Below are 15,860 nucleotides of genomic sequence, written 5' to 3'. Positions count from 1 at the left end.
AAATGGTGCAAAATATTTGGTCTGGTTGTCCCGATGAGTCTGATCGGCTTCGGTCCGGTTTGTCAGGCAACCGCCAACCAGATTTTATAAATCTTTAGTCAGTGCTTTATATATTAAGCCATAGGAAACAGTATGGAGGGTCAAAAGGGTCACAAGTTTTTATTTAAATTATTAAATAATTATTTATTTCAGATGCTGAATGGAATTGGAAATAAACATTTTAAATAGATGAATCTATTCCTCATCATTTATATGATGGAAAAGTCACTAAAATTCAAGAATTATTACAAATAAATTGATTTATTCAGTTATTTAATGTCAATTTTTTAGATACCAAAAAATATTAGTTTCAATTATTTATTCCCACATTTAAATATTAAATTCCCTTTTGACTCACTTAAATAATAATTGATTTGTTTGTTTAATATATTTATTTCCAGTTTTTAAAGTGCAGACAGATGAATAATAATCTAAATTATCTTACATATTTATGTGATTCTGGGGCTTTTTTTCCCGTCATACGGCCGATGAGGACGAAACGCTTGTTGGTTTGAAACTTTGTAGAAATGTGTGAATGCGTGGACGTTTGATCAATTATGTGAAATTGTTCTGATTTGTTCAAACCTCTGAGATGCTTTCATGTAGCTGAACTCGTTTTGTTTACTTCCTGTTCATAGAGTAGCAGCATTACTTAGCAAGCGCCCACGCCTCCAAGTTGCCCCTACGCTCCGCCTGAATGCAGCTTCGCTAACAACAAACTGGAAATATTCAAGTTTCTGATGGTGGTAACATTTACTGAATGCTTCTGGATAATTTAGTCCAAAAGCTGCTTAAAGGGATTTTATTTAATTTATTTTTGGGTTTGAAAGTCATGAAACTGTCAGCAGGAACAGGAAGCGTCTCATCAGAGGCGGACGGTTCGAAGCAGCTTCAATAAGCCATTTTCAGATCAACTTCAACAGGAAGAGAGAGAGAACGGCCAATATTTGGCAGTGATCGATCTTTGAAACTTATCAGGAAGTGTTAAACTGAAGGCCTGTTGGTTAATGCCTGTTAGCCTGTTATGAGGTTAGCCTATAATGAGGTTAGCCTGTTATGAGGTTAGCCTATAATGAGGTTAGCCTGTTAGCCTGTTATGAGGTTACCCTGTTAGCCTGTTATGAGGTTAGCCTATAATGAGGTTAGCCTGTTAGCCTGTTATGAGGTTACCCTGTTAGCCTGTTATGAGGTTAGCCTATAATGAGGTTAGCCTGTTAGCCTGTTATGAGGTTACCCTGTTAGCCTGTTATGAGGTTAGCCTATAATGAGGTTAGCCTGTTAGCCTGTTATGAGGTTACCCTGTTAGCCTGTTATGAGGTTAGCCTATAATGAGGTTAGCCTGTTAGCCTGTTATGAGGTTACCCTGTTAGCCTGTTATGAGGTTAGCCTATAATGAGGTTAGCCTGTTATGAGGTTAGCCTATAATGAGGTTAGCCCGTTAGCCTGTTATGAGGTTAGCCTGTTATGAGGTTAGCCTATAATGAGGTTAGCCTGTTAGCCTGTTATGAGGTTACCCTGTTATGAGGTTAGCCTATAATGAGGTTAGCCTGTTATGAGGTTAGCCCGTTAGCCTGTTAGCTTGTAATGAGGTTCATGTGCCTCTTTAGTCTAAGATTCAGTGGAATCAGAAGGAAAAGGGCTAGTCAGTGGATCTGCACACTAACTGTGAACTCAACGCCGCCTGTAGCTTTTTGTTAGCAGAAAAATTGTCACGGCTAAAACTGACAGAAACTGAGCCTAAAATCAAAATATCTTCAGATTAATCTGAACATTTAGTTCTGGGTTTTTTAATTTTTCTGTTGCTGTTTCCAAAAGAAGCTATTCTAGAATCTGTATTAAATATCCAGATGCCAAACCGCTGTCCCAAAACGTCTCATGCCTTCTTATAGAAAAGCCCAGAAAAAGACGGAGGCGAAGTTTAATTTGTGATTTGGCGACTGATTCGCGCAACATAAGTGACGGCAAATTAGGGCCATTTCAAATAAAAAAAATAAAAGTAGAAAAAAACTCTGAAATTTTTAGATTAATATCTGAAATTTTCAAGAAAAAGCAAAAAAAAAATTCTCAGTTTGAAAAGTCAAAAATTTTCAATAAAAAACTCAGAAATAAAAAAAACAACTTGGAAATTTTCTTGCAAGTTGAAAATTTGCAAGAAAAACTCAGAAATTTTTAGATCTCAGAATTTTGGAGGGTTTTTTCCCCAGAAATTTACTTTTTTGATGTGCAATGTCGCACCTGCGCCGTGACTCTCCATAATCCTGTTCTGAATCTGTCGTTAGCCGTAGCGGACGCTAGCCGTAGCGCTAACATCTGTAGCTGCTCTGTGCCAACAAGCCGCGCCAGGTTGCCTTTTCTTAGCGTTTGGTTCTGAGGTTTAGGTGACTCAGTGCAGGACTATTGTTCAGGCTTCTGCAGCTCCTGAAATGAAATGCAAACATTTAAAATCTGCTAAACAGCTTCTTTAACGTTTTCGACTGACAGTGTTTCATTTCCCACCAAAGTATCCACCACCAGGTCTCATTTAGATGCAGTTTGAATCACAAAATTAGCATCAATGTAAACAAAGCAACTCTTGTTTTTCAAAGTTGGAGGTTTTCTGCTTTTTACCATCGTCCTTTTCCAGTTTCTTGGTTTGCTGCAGATTATTCACATGTTCACAATTGAGCAACTCTTGGCCATGCAAAATAAAAAAATAAAAACTTTTCTGAGATTAGCCAGACAACGTCATGCCTGCGCTGCTGTGGTAGTTTTTCATGAGCTGCTTTCTTGTATCGATAAAATGGTGCCAAGCTTACGAGGCTCAGTCTCTCCCACCAGAGAAGAGGTCGTGCCCAAACAGCGTTTACAAAAAAAGGAAGAAGAAGAAGAAGCTATTTTTCTCTGGGTCAAAACTAAAGGAAAACTAAATTTACTAGTGGATAATTTATATCCAAATCCTCATGAATTACTTCACAAACTATTGTACTTTTTAAATGTTCAGAATGGAACCATTTTATATTGTATATATATGAATATATTTTGTTTTACTTTGTACTGTTCATTGTACTTTGCTTTAATTTAGAAACAATATAAATAAAGAATAATACTGTGGCCACATGGTGCTGCTGATCTTTCATTTTCTCATTTTTACCAAGTGAATCTTAAACATACACTTCCTGTCATTAATTTCAGTTAGAAACTGACTTTTATAAGTGAATAATATTGTGAAAATATGGATTTTGGAAAATGAATCCCCCTTTTCTTCCTCTTGGATCAGGCTAACTAATTTACTGACTAACTTCAGCGTCGCTGTGTTTTAAGCAGTTTTAAGTTTCTTGGCGGGCCTCTGGTCGCAGTCTGAGCTCTGTGTGTCGCCGCCCTTCAGGTCCTCCAGAACAGGAAGCTGCAGCTTGGTCGCCGTCGCCGTCGCCCACAAACACATTTCCAGCCTGTGGGGCGTCCAGTCCTGCTGCGGATCCACTGAGAGTAGAAAGCAAAGCCACAGATCTCCATCTGGTCTTCAACAGACCCTCGGCTGCCGGGCGTCGCCTCACCTGCGTTTAGTTTGGCAGCCTGGTTGGCCATTTTGTCCAGGTAGACCGCGTAGTGCTTGGCGGTGTACTGGACGGGCTGCAGCCCGGGGACGCTCTCCGCCGCTTCGTCAGACATGAACGCAGTCAGAGCCGGAGCCGCTGCTGCCAACACGGCTGCAACAAAACACTCAGCGTCACTTACGCAGAAATATACGGGGTTTTCTGCAACATTCCTGAAATTAATTTCAAATTTTCTTTTTTTTTCTAGCAAATTTTTGACTTTTCAAACTAAATTGTTCTTGGGGGCGGGAGGAGGGGGGAGGGTTCGAGAAAATCTGTGGCTTCAAATTCAGGAATTTCCCTCTTTTATGAATTTTCTAAAATTTTCAGGATTCAAATACAGATTTCTGAGATTTTTCTGGCAAATTTTCTGATTTTTCTAACTCAAATTTTCTTATCTTTTACAGAAAGTTTGAGTTGTTTTTTTTTTTTTTAGGAAATGTTGCGACTTCAAATTTAGTAATTTTCTTGTTTTTACAGAACATTTGAGATTTTCTAGTATTTCTTTTACTTTTTTTCTAGAAAATGTTTTTCTGAGATGTTTACAAATTAGTGACTCTTATCTAACTTCCGAGATTTTTCTAAGAAATTTTCAACTTCTAAAACTTAGAAATTTAGTTGTTTTTTTATAGAAAATTTTAGATTTTTCAAACAAACTTTGAACTATTCAAATTCAGAAATGTCCTTGTTTGTTCTACACAATATTTAGGATTTTCCTGTGGAGTTTAATTCCTTTTATTGCTTTTTTAATACCTACATCAACTCTAATACGCTGCTGTGCGTCTGTGTAGAAGGTTGTAGTTTGATGTTTCCGTTTTATGATTTCATCTTTGAAAGATGTTGAACAGATAAAGTTTTACTTCCTTGCTTGCAGACTGAGCCGTGTGCAGCGATAAGAGGGCGAAGCGCTCCTCCGTCTGACGGTTGAGCGAGACTCTGTGAACTTATTGGAAAATCAATCACCCAGACTACCAGCCATCGCTGTGAAATATTGAGCTGTCCACTGTGATTTACCACTGGTGTATTCATGCAGAGGGGAGTGAGAAGACGGCAACCTGAGGCGGTGGCGGGGCCGACGCCTCTCAGGCCGCTGAGCTCAGCGACGGCCGCCGGAACGTCGGGCAGGAGGCCCAACGCGGTTCTGGAGCGTTTCTGGACGGCGTCCTCGGCGTTGGAGGCCGCCAGCTGCTGCAGCCTCGGCCTGAACTTCCCCCTCTGGACGGACACAGGAGACACGCCGCCTTCACATTACAATGACAGCAAAACGTCGTCTGTATTACACTAACAAATGCCAAAATGTCAACTTGGCCAATTCTACGGTCAGTGGAAACGCAGCTGCTGCGATTATTGCAGGAGTTTGTTGCAGACGAGAGTTGCTGAGTCTCTAATTGAGATTATGAAAATTAATGCACAAATTTCCCAAAAACTCACATTTTTGATGGAAAGTTTTCTGCCCTAGCATGACGTGGGTTTATTTCACAGAACTACAATGGAAACAACAGGGTGTTACTGCTGCCGGAAACTACAAAGAAGATGACAGGAAGTGGTAGGATGGCGATGTTTTCTAGTGACTTATACCTGAACAAACATTCACGTGATTTTAATTTCATTTCTTATTTAGTGGAAACACAGCAGTGGATAAATTGTATTTTTCCAACATCAGCAGAAAAAGTTTTGTGTATTTATGTAATGGAAACAGCTAGTGGGGTTAGCACTTACCGTTAGCTTCCACTCCATTAGCTTCTTCAGCTCTGACAGAGTGATGTGTTTGTCGGGTCGACTCGAAATCAGCACCGGCAATTCCTCCTGGTACCTGATCAGACAGCGAGCCTTAATGCTGCAGGATGTACCTTATATAAAAGATGCTTTTTCTTTATCATGTTTGTTGAAACTGTCACCATGTTGTGACAGTTTGATATGAGACGGATAATTTAGGAGCTTGAAAGTCAATAGTTGGACAGAATACAAAACACAGACACTTTGAGATTAATTTCAGAAATTTTCTAGAAAAAACATGGAAATATCCGAGTTCCAAGTGGAAAAATTCAGACTTTTGAAACTCAAAATTTCTGGTGTTTTTTCTAGAAAATATTTTACACTAATCCCAAATTTCTGAGTTTAATCTAGCAAAATTTCAGCCTTTCAACTTCATAAATGTCCTTTGTCTACAAGATCTCTGAAAATAATCTCAAAATTATTTTATTTATTTTTCTAGGAAATCTTTGACTTTTCAAAGTCACAAAATTCTTTTTTTATTCTAAAAGTAATCTCAAAATTTCAATTTTCTTTTCTAGCTAAATTTTGACTTTTCAAACTCCCAAGATTCTTGTTTTTTATAAGATTAATTCTAAATTTATTCACATTTTTCTACCAAACATTTGACTTTTGAGACTCAGAAATTACTTTTTTTCCCTTGAAAATTTCTAAGATTGATCTAGAGAAAATTTCTGAGATTAATCTAAAAATTTCTTACTTTTTAGCGGAAATTTACTCGCCATTAAAGAAAGCGGCTTACTCGCCATTAAAGAAAGCGGCTTTCTTTAATGGCGCTGATACGGCTTTGTGTTAACAGAAATTACCATTTGTCAAGCTGCAGTAGCTTCGGCTTCTTGGCTTTGGCCGTGGCCTCCACCACATCCCAGTACTTCTTGTAAACTCTCCTCCATACTTCCGCTTCCCCGCAGCCGAACAGGGCGGCCATATTGGAGAGGTCACGGCTTCAACTAAAAATCACAGCAGAAGGATGTTTGCTTAAACTTTCAACATAAAGCACAATAAAAACACAACTGAAATCATCTCAATTAGATTCTTGTTCTTCTGTATGTTTTGTTGGCAGTTTACAATCGCAGTGTTTTACCGCCATCTGCTGGACAGAAGGCGTAATCCATTAAATAGAAAATTTAAATTTTAAAACTTACAACAAAAAAACAAACAAAAACATAATGTAGTATCTCAATAAATGTTGTATCCTTTCAGCACTTTATTAGTCCATTAACTGTTGAAGATGATTCAGATGTACTAGTTATATAATCCAATAACTATGATTATAGTTATTGGAAGTCTTATTCTATGTAAATTGAACATTAAACAACATATTTTACGTGTATTGATTTTAATTTGATAAAATACAATGTCTGTTACTGGTTTTCATAGTTGTTGACTGTAAGATGTGTTTATAATATTTTTATGCTTTCATGATGTAAAGCACTTTGAACTGCCTTGATGCTGAAACGTGCTATTCTAATAAATAAACTTGATTGATTGATTGATATTCTCTTGTGAATTTTCTATCAATCAATCAATCAAATTTTATTTGTATAGCACATTTCAGCAGCAAGGCATTTCAAAGTGCTTTACATAATTAAAATAAAAACAGCATGTGACATTGAATAAACAGTGAGAAAGAGAAAGAGATTTTGAAAAAAAAAAAGGTTAAAAACATTAAAACATAAAAACATTTTAGGACTTCAGTTAAACGTCGTTTAACTGGGACGTTTTCCGGGGGGCTTTACATCATTAAAATGATTAAAATGTAAACAGTGAGAAAGAGATTTTGAAAAAAAAAAAGATTAAAAAAGATAAAAACATTAAAACCTGCTCCCCTTTTAAGACTTCAGTTAAACATAGTTTAACTGGGACTCTAACCCTCTGGGAATTTAGTCAAAAGCACCATTTGACAAGGACTCCAACCTCTAGAACTTTAGGAATTTTAAAATTCACTTATGTTTCTGTTGTTATTGTGTCAATTTAAACGCCGTCAACTGGGACTCTAAACCCCCAAGGACTTTAGTTAAACGTCGTTTAACTGGGACGTTTTCCGGAGGGCTTTACATCATTGAAACGTAGACAGTGAGAAAGAGAAATAAAAAGAAATTAATAAATAGATAAAAAGTAAAGATAAAAACATCGAAGACATCAAAACCTGCACTCCAACCCTAATTTAGCCATAAGCAACTCTAAACAGGTGGGTTTTAGTTGAGATCTAAAGATACTCAGTGTTTCAGCTGTTTTACAGTTTTCTGGAAGTTTGTTCCAAATTTGTGGTGTATAGAAACTGAATGCTGCTTCTCCTCGTTTGGTTCTGGTTCTGGATGCAGAGCAGAACCAGAACCAGAAGATCTGAGGGGTCTAGACGGTTGGTACAGCAATAACAGATCTTTAATGTATTGTGGTGCTAAACCGTTCAGTGATTTATAAACTAACATTTTAAAGTCTATTCTCTGAGCTACAGGGAGCCAGTGTAGGGACTTTAAATCTGGAGTTATGCGCTCTATCTTCCTGGTTTTAGTGAGAACAGCAGCAGCAGCGTCTGGATCAGCTGCAGCTGTTTGATTTATTAGTCAGACCTGATTTCACTCTGATGAATGTCTACCCGTAACATGTAAATCACTATTTAGAACTTCCATCGTGTTATCCACCGCTCCTCTCCTATTAATTATCCATTTTTATTATTATTATTATTATATAGTTGCCTTTTTTATTCGGTGTACATAATTTTTCCTGCCAAATTGTATTGATGTAATCTTTAATAATTACTTTAACCTCTGTTTTACTCAGTTACAATTTGCAGGGATAAAAACGATGGATAAAACTTCTTTAATATTATAAATAACCAAATATTTAGACACCAGATTTCTTCCAGTTCCAGTTGAGAAAAACTGTCATCGCCTTCTTCTTCGGAAGGTGAACGGGGCCGCTTTGCGTAATTCTCGCGAGATTATAGTCAAATAGTATTTCCGGTGTTGCAAGCAGTTAGCAACAGCTTCAGAACATAAGGTTTGTAGTTTGACTCCGCTTTATTTTTCGATATTGCTAAACTTTATATACCTTTTGTTGTTTTTTGTGTCGCAGTTGTTCACTGTTTTATATCTAAAACGTTTTCCCGCCTTTCGCGCTTTCCTTCTGTGTAGGTTCTGGTGGACCGGCTAATGTTAGCATCACACTGCGGTCTTGTTTATGGTGGAAGTGAGCTGCGCGTCCTGCGAGCTTAGCCGTTTTCTGTCCAACTCACCAGCAGAGCGAGGAGCAGGAAGGAAGCGGGCTGTTTTGGATAAACAGATTTATCAGAGACATGAACCTGCAGCGGAGCGGCGAGTCGGTAGAAGCTCGTTAGAAAGCGGGCAGCCTGGATGCGGCTCTGCTAGCACATGTTGCTCCGGGGATGATCTTCACGTGAGCACCAAGAGGCTCCTTATCAATCAGGTGATAAGAACATGGTGTTTTTATCTCTTTATTTAATTTCAAACTATGTTAACACGAAAAACAACAACAAACATACAGCTATATATACGGCCACCACAATAAATACAAAAGCAAAATGTTTTTAATATTTTTAATATAAATTATAGTAAAGTATGTATCTGAAATTGTTGAATATAACATTTAATTCCACTCTACATGGTTAATGGTTTAATTACTATCAACTACTGTGCTCCGGAAAAAGCTGCAATAGTTTCCCAAACTTTTCTAAAGGTCATTTAAAAGACATTTGAGTTTCTGGTGGTTCAATGTCAAACCATTGATTATCCTTAAAACACAAAGTTGAGCAATCAATCAATAAATGATTGTTTATGTTTCTACCGTATCAAAGCACCCAGAAAGCCAAAGGTCATATTTTCAATGCAATGGATCGTTTTTACTCTCCAGACTAATAGCGAATCTTTTGCAACATATTAAAATTATGCAGAAATTTTCATGATTAAATATGTAAATCAAACTTAATTTATTCAGACATGAACTCATAATTGTAATCTTGAAGATTATTTTGCTAATTAGCATTGTTTGGCAGTTTTTATTTAATTAAAAGGCTATGGCCTTTTACTTTTACAGTTTCTCATGATGCCTTGTAGTTTGTAGTTAAAGACTTAAATGTGTCTCTTGGGAGTCAGACGGTGTCATCCTGTGAAACGCTGACCCAGATGTTTCTCGCTCACAGGTTGCCTCTCATGGGAGGAAACTGTCCAGCTGCAGAGGTTGATGAAGCCATCAGTTCTTCACAAAGTCAGTACTGCAGCTGATATAATTATTAATATGCCTAGAGTTTATTTATTTATTGTTTCTGCTGCAAACTAAGGCTCTAATGCTGTGTACTTATTAACGCCACCTGTTGGTAGAATATGTAACTCTTTTTTTATTTTAAAAAATATTAAGTTAATTTTTAACATTGCTATCATTTTATTTATTTTTTATCATATTTTTATTATATTTATCATTTTCTTTCTTAAATAAATAAAGTAAAGTTCCATACTAAATCAAACTACATCAGTTTATATTAACAAAAATAAGTTTGTGCATCAAGTTCTGTAACTTAAATGACCATTATGAGTTTAGTGGAGCTGCCTGGCTTTTTTCTTAAAAAAAAAAAAAATATCACTAATTATTCAAAATACATCCGGTGGGAAGTGACTGTATAAAACTCACTAACAGAAGGGAAGACGTACAACTGAATGGCTTTTTTAAATCCGTCTTTGAGAATTTTGAACAGATTAAAAATTCCCAGGACTAGGAATTATTATTTTAAATGTATTTATAGTATTTTTTATGTACATATTTTCTTTATTTATGTGTTGCTTTATTTAATTTTTCAAATGTATATTCTATTGTTTTTTTTACTTATTTAATATTTTATTTGTTGGTTTATTTAAATGATTAAATTTATATACTTTTTTAAAATTTATATTTGATTTTTTTACATATTTATTATTTTGTTGACTAATTGAATTTCTTCATTTATATTTAAGTTCTTATATTTGCTGGTTTAATGAATTTTTTATTCATATTTAATTGTTTTATTATGTATTTCATAGATAGTTTTTTTTTCTTTAAATTATTTTTTTTAACTCTTCTTTACTGTTTTTTCTGCAGCAGGAAGATGGAGAAAATGTCCCGGGTCACGACGGCCCTCGGCAGCAGCAGCATCACCGGCCGAACCATGTTCTGCCACCTGGACGCTCCGGCCAACGCCATCAGCGTGTGCCGGGACGCCGCCCAGGTGGTCGTCGCCGGGCGCAACATCTTCAAGATCTACGCCCTGGAGGAGGAGCAGTTTGTGGAGAAGCTGAACTTGCGCGTCGGCCGCAAACCGTCGCTGAACTTCAGCTGCGCCGACGTCATGTGGCACCAGATGGAGGAGAACCTGCTGGCCACGGCCGCCACCAACGGCGCCGTGGTCACCTGGAACCTGGGCAAGCCATCACGCAACAAGCAGGACCAGCTGTTCACGGAGCACAAACGCACCGTCAACAAGGTGTGCTTCCACCCGACGGAGGCCTACATGCTGCTGAGCGGCTCGCAGGACGGCTTCATGAAATGCTTCGATCTGCGCAAAAAGGAGTCCGTCAGCACCTTCTCAGGTAAAACCAGCTCAGCTAGAAAATACAGAATATAGATAATCAGGAAGCAGAAACATGATTTAAAAAGATTTAATTTAACAGTGATATTAGAGACGAAACGATCAGAAAGCATCAAAATAGCAGAAGAGCAAAAAGTTTCACAGCAGCTTTAAAAACTAATAAAGATTTTAAAAATGACAATATTAACTAAAGATTAAGTAAAAATGTGACAGTAAATAAAAATTGTATTAAACAATATAAAACATTTGAAAAAATGGAAGGAAGGATCTCCTGTAGCATTCCGTGTTGCAGCAGGTCTGGCTAAGCCTCTGACTGAAGACTTTCTGTTGTTTGAGCCTCTGATGAACAGATGAAAAGTTAAATTTAGTTTTAACAAAACGAAACGGTGGAAACCTGTTGCTGTGTTTCATGGGTGGCGTTTGGGAGCAGGTCAGTCGGAGAGCGTGAGGGACGTCCAGTTCAGCATGAAGGACTACTTCACCTTCGCTGCTTCCTTTGAAAACGGGAACGTCCAGCTGTGGGACATCAGGCGGCCGGATCGCTACGAGCGGATGTTCACGGCTCACACCGGCCCCGTGTTCTGCTGCGACTGGCATCCCGATGACAGGTACCGCTACGCAGCGTTTCCACAGCAACGCAGCTCAAACGCTTTACAGCAGAGTGAACATCAACACACAACAGAAATGTTGATCAGTCTTCGGTTTGTACGACTCAAAAGCAGCTGAAACCAGGTGGGGTTGAGTTAAAGGAACTCAGTGCTTCGGCCATTTTCTGGACGTTTGTTCCAGATTTGTGGAGCATAGAAGCTGAATGCTGCGTCTCCATGTTTGGATCCAGAACCAGAAGACCTGAGAGGTCTGTAAGGTTGATGCAACAGCAGCAGATCTTTAACCTGTTCTGTGATTTATAAACTAACTTCCTGGTTTTAGTGCCTGATTTATTTGGAGACTGTTGCAGTCGATGTGACTGAGGATTTTCTCTCCTTTAATCCTGGAAATGTTCTTCAGCTGATAGAAGACTGACTTTGTAACCATCTTTATGTGGCTGTAAAGGTTCAGGTCAGTTTTGTTTTAGAAACCATCCGCTTTCCGCTCTCCTTGTTTGTGTCTCAGGGGTTGGCTGGCCACCGGCGGCAGAGACAAGATGGTGAAGGTTTGGGACATGACCACCAACCGCGCCAAGGAGATCTACTGCGTCCAGACCATCGCCTCGGTGGCTCGCGTCAAATGGCGCCCGGAGAAGAAGTTCCACCTGGCCACCTGCTCCATGATGGTGGACCACAACATCTACGTGTGGGACATCCGCAGGCCTTTCATCCCCTTCGCCACCTTCGAGGAGCATAAAGACGTGACCACTGGGATCGTGTGGCGCCATCAGCACGACCCCCACTACCTGCTGTCCGGCTCCAAGGACAGCACGCTGTACCAGCACATGTTCAAGGACGCCACGCGGCCCGTGGACAAGGCCAACCCCGAGGGCCTGTGCTTCGGCCTGATGGGCGACCTGGCCTTCGCCGTCAACGAGAGTCTGGTCAGCAGCGACGCCGGCAGGAAGCCGTACCCCGGAGGCGACCGCCGCTACCCGTTCTTTTCCTTCAAGAAGCCCAATCCGACGGAGCAGTTCGCCCACGTGTCCAGCGCGCTGAGCGTCTTCGAGACGGACCTGGACAGCAGCCGCATGGACTGGTTCGTAAAGACGGCACAACTCTACCTCCTCAGTGGGAAGCCGTTTACGGAGCTGTGTGACCATAATGCTACGGTGGCCCAGGAGCTCAAACGACCGCAGGTGAGACGGGTCAGAACAAAAGCAGGTTCCTCTGGAATCAGTAAAGTATCTTTTAATTTGAAATTAAACCTCTTCGAAACGGTGAGGGACTCTAGTTTTATCCAGTTAAAGTTAATTTAATAAAAATATTCACAGAGATGAATATTACTTAATATTCATTTATGTTCTTTAAATTTCCTCATTTTATTTCCTGAAACCAGGAAATAAACCCAATAAATTAATAGCAATAGACGGAGCAGTTACTGACACAAACCAACTCACCTTCTCTGGTTGCCTAGCAACAACCTGCTGGGTGAGAAGCAGTTTCAAGTTCCCCCAAACTTTGGTTGCCTAGCAACAGCCTGCTGAGTAACTGGAGCAGTTTCAAGTTCCCCCACTTTGCCTCAAAACTTAAAAAATGAAAAACAAAATAGAGAGAAAACTGAATAAAACAGGAACGCTCACAGCATCAGCTTGGCAGTATTTCAGATATTTATAATAAAAAACCTAGTTAATAATTATTGGTATTAACTGATGTCGCAAAATATAGAAAAAATAATCGAGTTGGGAGGATCACCACAGGTTTTCATCTCTGGTGGATTAACAGAAAACAAAACCTCCTGAAGTCAGCAGCAAAACTTTTTTATTAAGTTATTTAAAAGTTTTGAAGTTTCCATAAAAGTTTTCTAATGCAATACTTCAAAATGCCCACTGAAAAAAGAAATGCTGACAGAAACACAGTTAGTCCACGAAAAAACTCTGAATTAGCTCGATTATTCACTGCTTCTCATTTCCTGTTGGCACATTAAGAAACATAAAAACTCAACTCAAAAACTTTCTTTGTGAAAAAAATATTGCTTTTTTTCCATTGAAAGATAAAGTTGCAATATTGTGAATAAAGCGAGTAATATCAAAATGATGGGAACAAAATAAAAAAATTGTTTTGTGATTAAAGTCAAAATATTAGAAAACAATGGAAATAATATCTTGAAAAGATGAAAGAAAGTTTTGACATGTCTGTTGGTATTTTACATAAAATCCTATTAAAATATGTGACGTTCCTGTTTTAAATGTTTAAAAGTTTGTTGACCAAAATAACAAACTTTATTGAATTGAAAGGTTTCAACAACATGGACCATGCTGAGAATCATGTTTTCTGACCCAGCGCCCGGCCCAAACCACAGCCTCAGTAAACTGGGCAGTTTACCACTAATGAACAGGTAATCTGATTCAGATTATAATCCGGATTACTGGAACAGCAAACCTGAATGTTTCTGCTTTCAGTTTCAGCATGAAAGAAATGGGTCCGGAGAGCAGACTGGAGCGCTGCAAAGGCGAAAGCCGGCCGGACAACGTCCACCTGGAGCCGGGCAACTCGCACATCAGCAACAACAACGAAGGTAGAGTTGCCGCTTCGCCGCGCCTGGAGCCGGGGACTCAAACCGTCGTCCTGTGACTCAGTCTGACTTCATTTCCAGATAACGAGGAGACGGAGGGCAGCGACGGCCCCACAGAGTACATGTTTGGAGACGCAGAGCTGGACGACGACGACCTTTACCCCATGGAGCACGACAACCAAACGGGTCAGCTCACAGCTAGCTGCGCTAACCCTACAGCAATAATCCTAAACATTAGTTCTGCTAACCCACTGGCTTTGTACCAACATCATATTAAGTGGAAGCTAATGCTAAATCGCTAACAGGAAATTAGCTCCTCTGTTAGCGTATTAGCATGAAGTTATTTTTTAATGCTGCTTCCTCTGCAGTGCCGGAGGAGCCGGTGTACACGCTGCCTCCGGAGGCCTTCCAGCTGCGCCACGAGATCATCGACAACCCGTCGGCGCCGGAGCACCTGCAGCAGGACAAGGCCGACTCGCCGCACGTCAGCGGCAACGAGGCGGAAGTCGCCTGCCTGACGCCCATCGAGTCGTTCTCGCTCATCTCCATTTCCCAGCCGCTGTACAGCCCGCACTTACACGCCAGCTTCTTCTGCCCCATCGTCCGTGAGATGCTGAGCCACTACGCCGAGCGCGGCGACGTGCAGATGGCCGTGTCCGTGCTCATCGTGTTGGGGGAGAGGATTCGCAAGGAGATCGACGACCTCACTCAGGTCAGGAGACGCAGCAGCAGAGTTTATTGGCGTTTTGTTCAGTGATTGGACAGTTTTTGGACCTGCTTTGCCCCCGTAGGAGCACTGGTACATGTCCTACATAGACCTGCTGCAGCGGTTCGAGCTGTGGAACGTTTCCAACGAGGTCATCAAGCTGAGTACCTGCAGCGCCATCACCTGCCTCAACCAGACCTCCACCACTCTGCACATCAACTGCAGCAACTGCAAGCGGCCAATGAGCAACAAGGGATGGATCTGCGACAGGTACAAACATCAAAGATCAAATTCCTGTCTATTAAGGTGTTTGCTTTTTCTAAACTCTTCACCTTCTACATATTTCAGATTCATTTCAGATTATGTAATCTAGCCTTTTAGTTACTTTCCAAAAAGATTGATTATTGATTATTTGACATATTGGGCTCATTTCTGCTAATGCGCTAATTGCAGAGCTAATTATTTGCTTAGCCTTTTAGCAGCTAAAAGAAAATGTTTATTTAGTGCCCCTCGTTTAAAAACCAAAGCGTGTGCGTCTGTCCTGCAGGTGTCGCCAGTGTGCCAGTGCGTGTGCGGTGTGCCACCATGTGGTGAAGGGGCTGTTCGTCTGGTGCCAGGGCTGCAGCCACGGCGGACACCTGGAGCACATCATGAACTGGCTGAAGAACAACTCTCACTGCCCTGCTGGATGCGGCCACCTGTGTGAATACACCTGAGACCTGGTCGCACACCTGGGGAACGTGTTCACGCCTCGGAGCGCTCTGCCGCCCCCTGTGGCCTTCATGTGAAATCACACCAACCGGTCAATCGGACCTCCAGTGATTTTCATCAGCAGAATGTAAAACCAGCGATTGAAATGTTCAACATTTTACAGTTTTCAGATCTGAGTTACTGTTTTACATATTAACACTTATTTTGAGCAACTGTAGATAATGTAACATTAATTTATAACAAGGAAAATGGCTTTGAGCGAAACATTAAAACACTTGAGATGTTACGTTCTGCACCAGAAGCCCGTTTGTCTTCACAT

The 15,860-nt window shown here is 40.1% G+C and overlaps 2 protein-coding genes across 5 annotated transcripts; one reads left to right on the top strand and one right to left on the bottom strand.

Moving 5' to 3' along the window:
- Positions 1–412: 412 nt before the first annotated feature.
- On the bottom strand, positions 413–8,767 carry zgc:112496 (uncharacterized). Of its 3 annotated transcripts, none has more exons than XM_088016598.1 (6): positions 8,689–8,767; positions 6,191–6,334; positions 5,331–5,424; positions 4,667–4,826; positions 3,573–3,725; positions 413–3,498 (listed from the first exon to the last, which is right to left on the bottom strand). In XM_088016598.1, exons 2-6 carry the CDS (start codon positions 6,310–6,312, stop codon positions 3,335–3,337), a joined length of 693 nt encoding a protein of 230 aa, XP_087872724.1. In that variant the 5' UTR covers positions 6,313–6,334; positions 8,689–8,767; the 3' UTR covers positions 413–3,334. The 3 variants fall into 3 exon arrangements, with proteins under 3 accessions (XP_087872724.1, XP_014822962.2, XP_014822963.2); XM_014967476.2 differs by having other exon boundaries at positions 8,623–8,763; XM_014967477.2 differs by lacking the exon at positions 8,689–8,767 and having other exon boundaries at positions 4,667–4,852; positions 6,191–6,324.
- Positions 8,676–15,842, top strand: wdr24 (WD repeat domain 24). 2 transcript variants are annotated; one of them, XM_014967468.2, is made up of 11 exons: positions 8,676–8,813; positions 9,547–9,611; positions 10,476–10,963; positions 11,393–11,570; positions 12,076–12,748; positions 13,847–13,947; positions 14,012–14,127; positions 14,206–14,310; positions 14,493–14,836; positions 14,916–15,100; positions 15,378–15,842. In XM_014967468.2, the coding sequence occupies exons 3-11, from the start codon at positions 10,483–10,485 to the stop codon at positions 15,544–15,546; spliced, it is 2,352 nt and encodes a 783-aa protein (XP_014822954.1). In that variant the 5' UTR covers positions 8,676–8,813; positions 9,547–9,611; positions 10,476–10,482; the 3' UTR covers positions 15,547–15,842. The 2 variants fall into 2 exon arrangements, with proteins under 2 accessions (XP_014822954.1, XP_087872721.1); XM_088016595.1 differs by lacking the exon at positions 9,547–9,611 and having other exon boundaries at positions 8,677–8,813.
- The last annotated feature ends 18 nt before the right edge of the window (positions 15,843–15,860 follow it).

The sequence above is a fragment of the Poecilia mexicana genome, unplaced genomic scaffold, assembly GCF_051168715.1.
Source record: "Poecilia mexicana isolate PSO_F unplaced genomic scaffold, ASM5116871v1 scaffold_19, whole genome shotgun sequence".
NCBI classification, from domain to species: Eukaryota; Metazoa; Chordata; class Actinopteri; order Cyprinodontiformes; family Poeciliidae; genus Poecilia; species Poecilia mexicana.
The sequence above is the reverse complement of the archived record's forward strand: the minus strand, read 5'-3'. Positions and strand labels throughout refer to the sequence as shown.

Bases quoted from the DNA above. Each gene is read 5' to 3' on its own strand.
- zgc:112496 (XM_088016598.1), bottom strand. From the start codon at position 6,312: ATGGCCGCCCTGTTCGGCTGCGGGGAAGCGGAAGTATGGAGGAGAGTT. The intron at 3,726-4,666 runs GTTGCCGTCTTC...GTTTTGTTGCAG, and splicing joins CGGCCCCGCCACCGCCTCAG to CCGTGTTGGCAGCAGCGGCT. The intron at 3,499-3,572 runs GTGAGGCGACGC...TTCTACTCTCAG, and splicing joins GGCTGCCAAACTAAACGCAG to TGGATCCGCAGCAGGACTGG.
- wdr24 (XM_014967468.2), top strand. From the start codon at position 10,483: ATGGAGAAAATGTCCCGGGTCACGACGGCCCTCGGCAGCAGCAGCATC. The intron at 13,948-14,011 runs GTAATCTGATTC...TTCTGCTTTCAG, and splicing joins AGTTTACCACTAATGAACAG to TTTCAGCATGAAAGAAATGG. The intron at 15,101-15,377 runs GTACAAACATCA...TCTGTCCTGCAG, and splicing joins AAGGGATGGATCTGCGACAG to GTGTCGCCAGTGTGCCAGTG.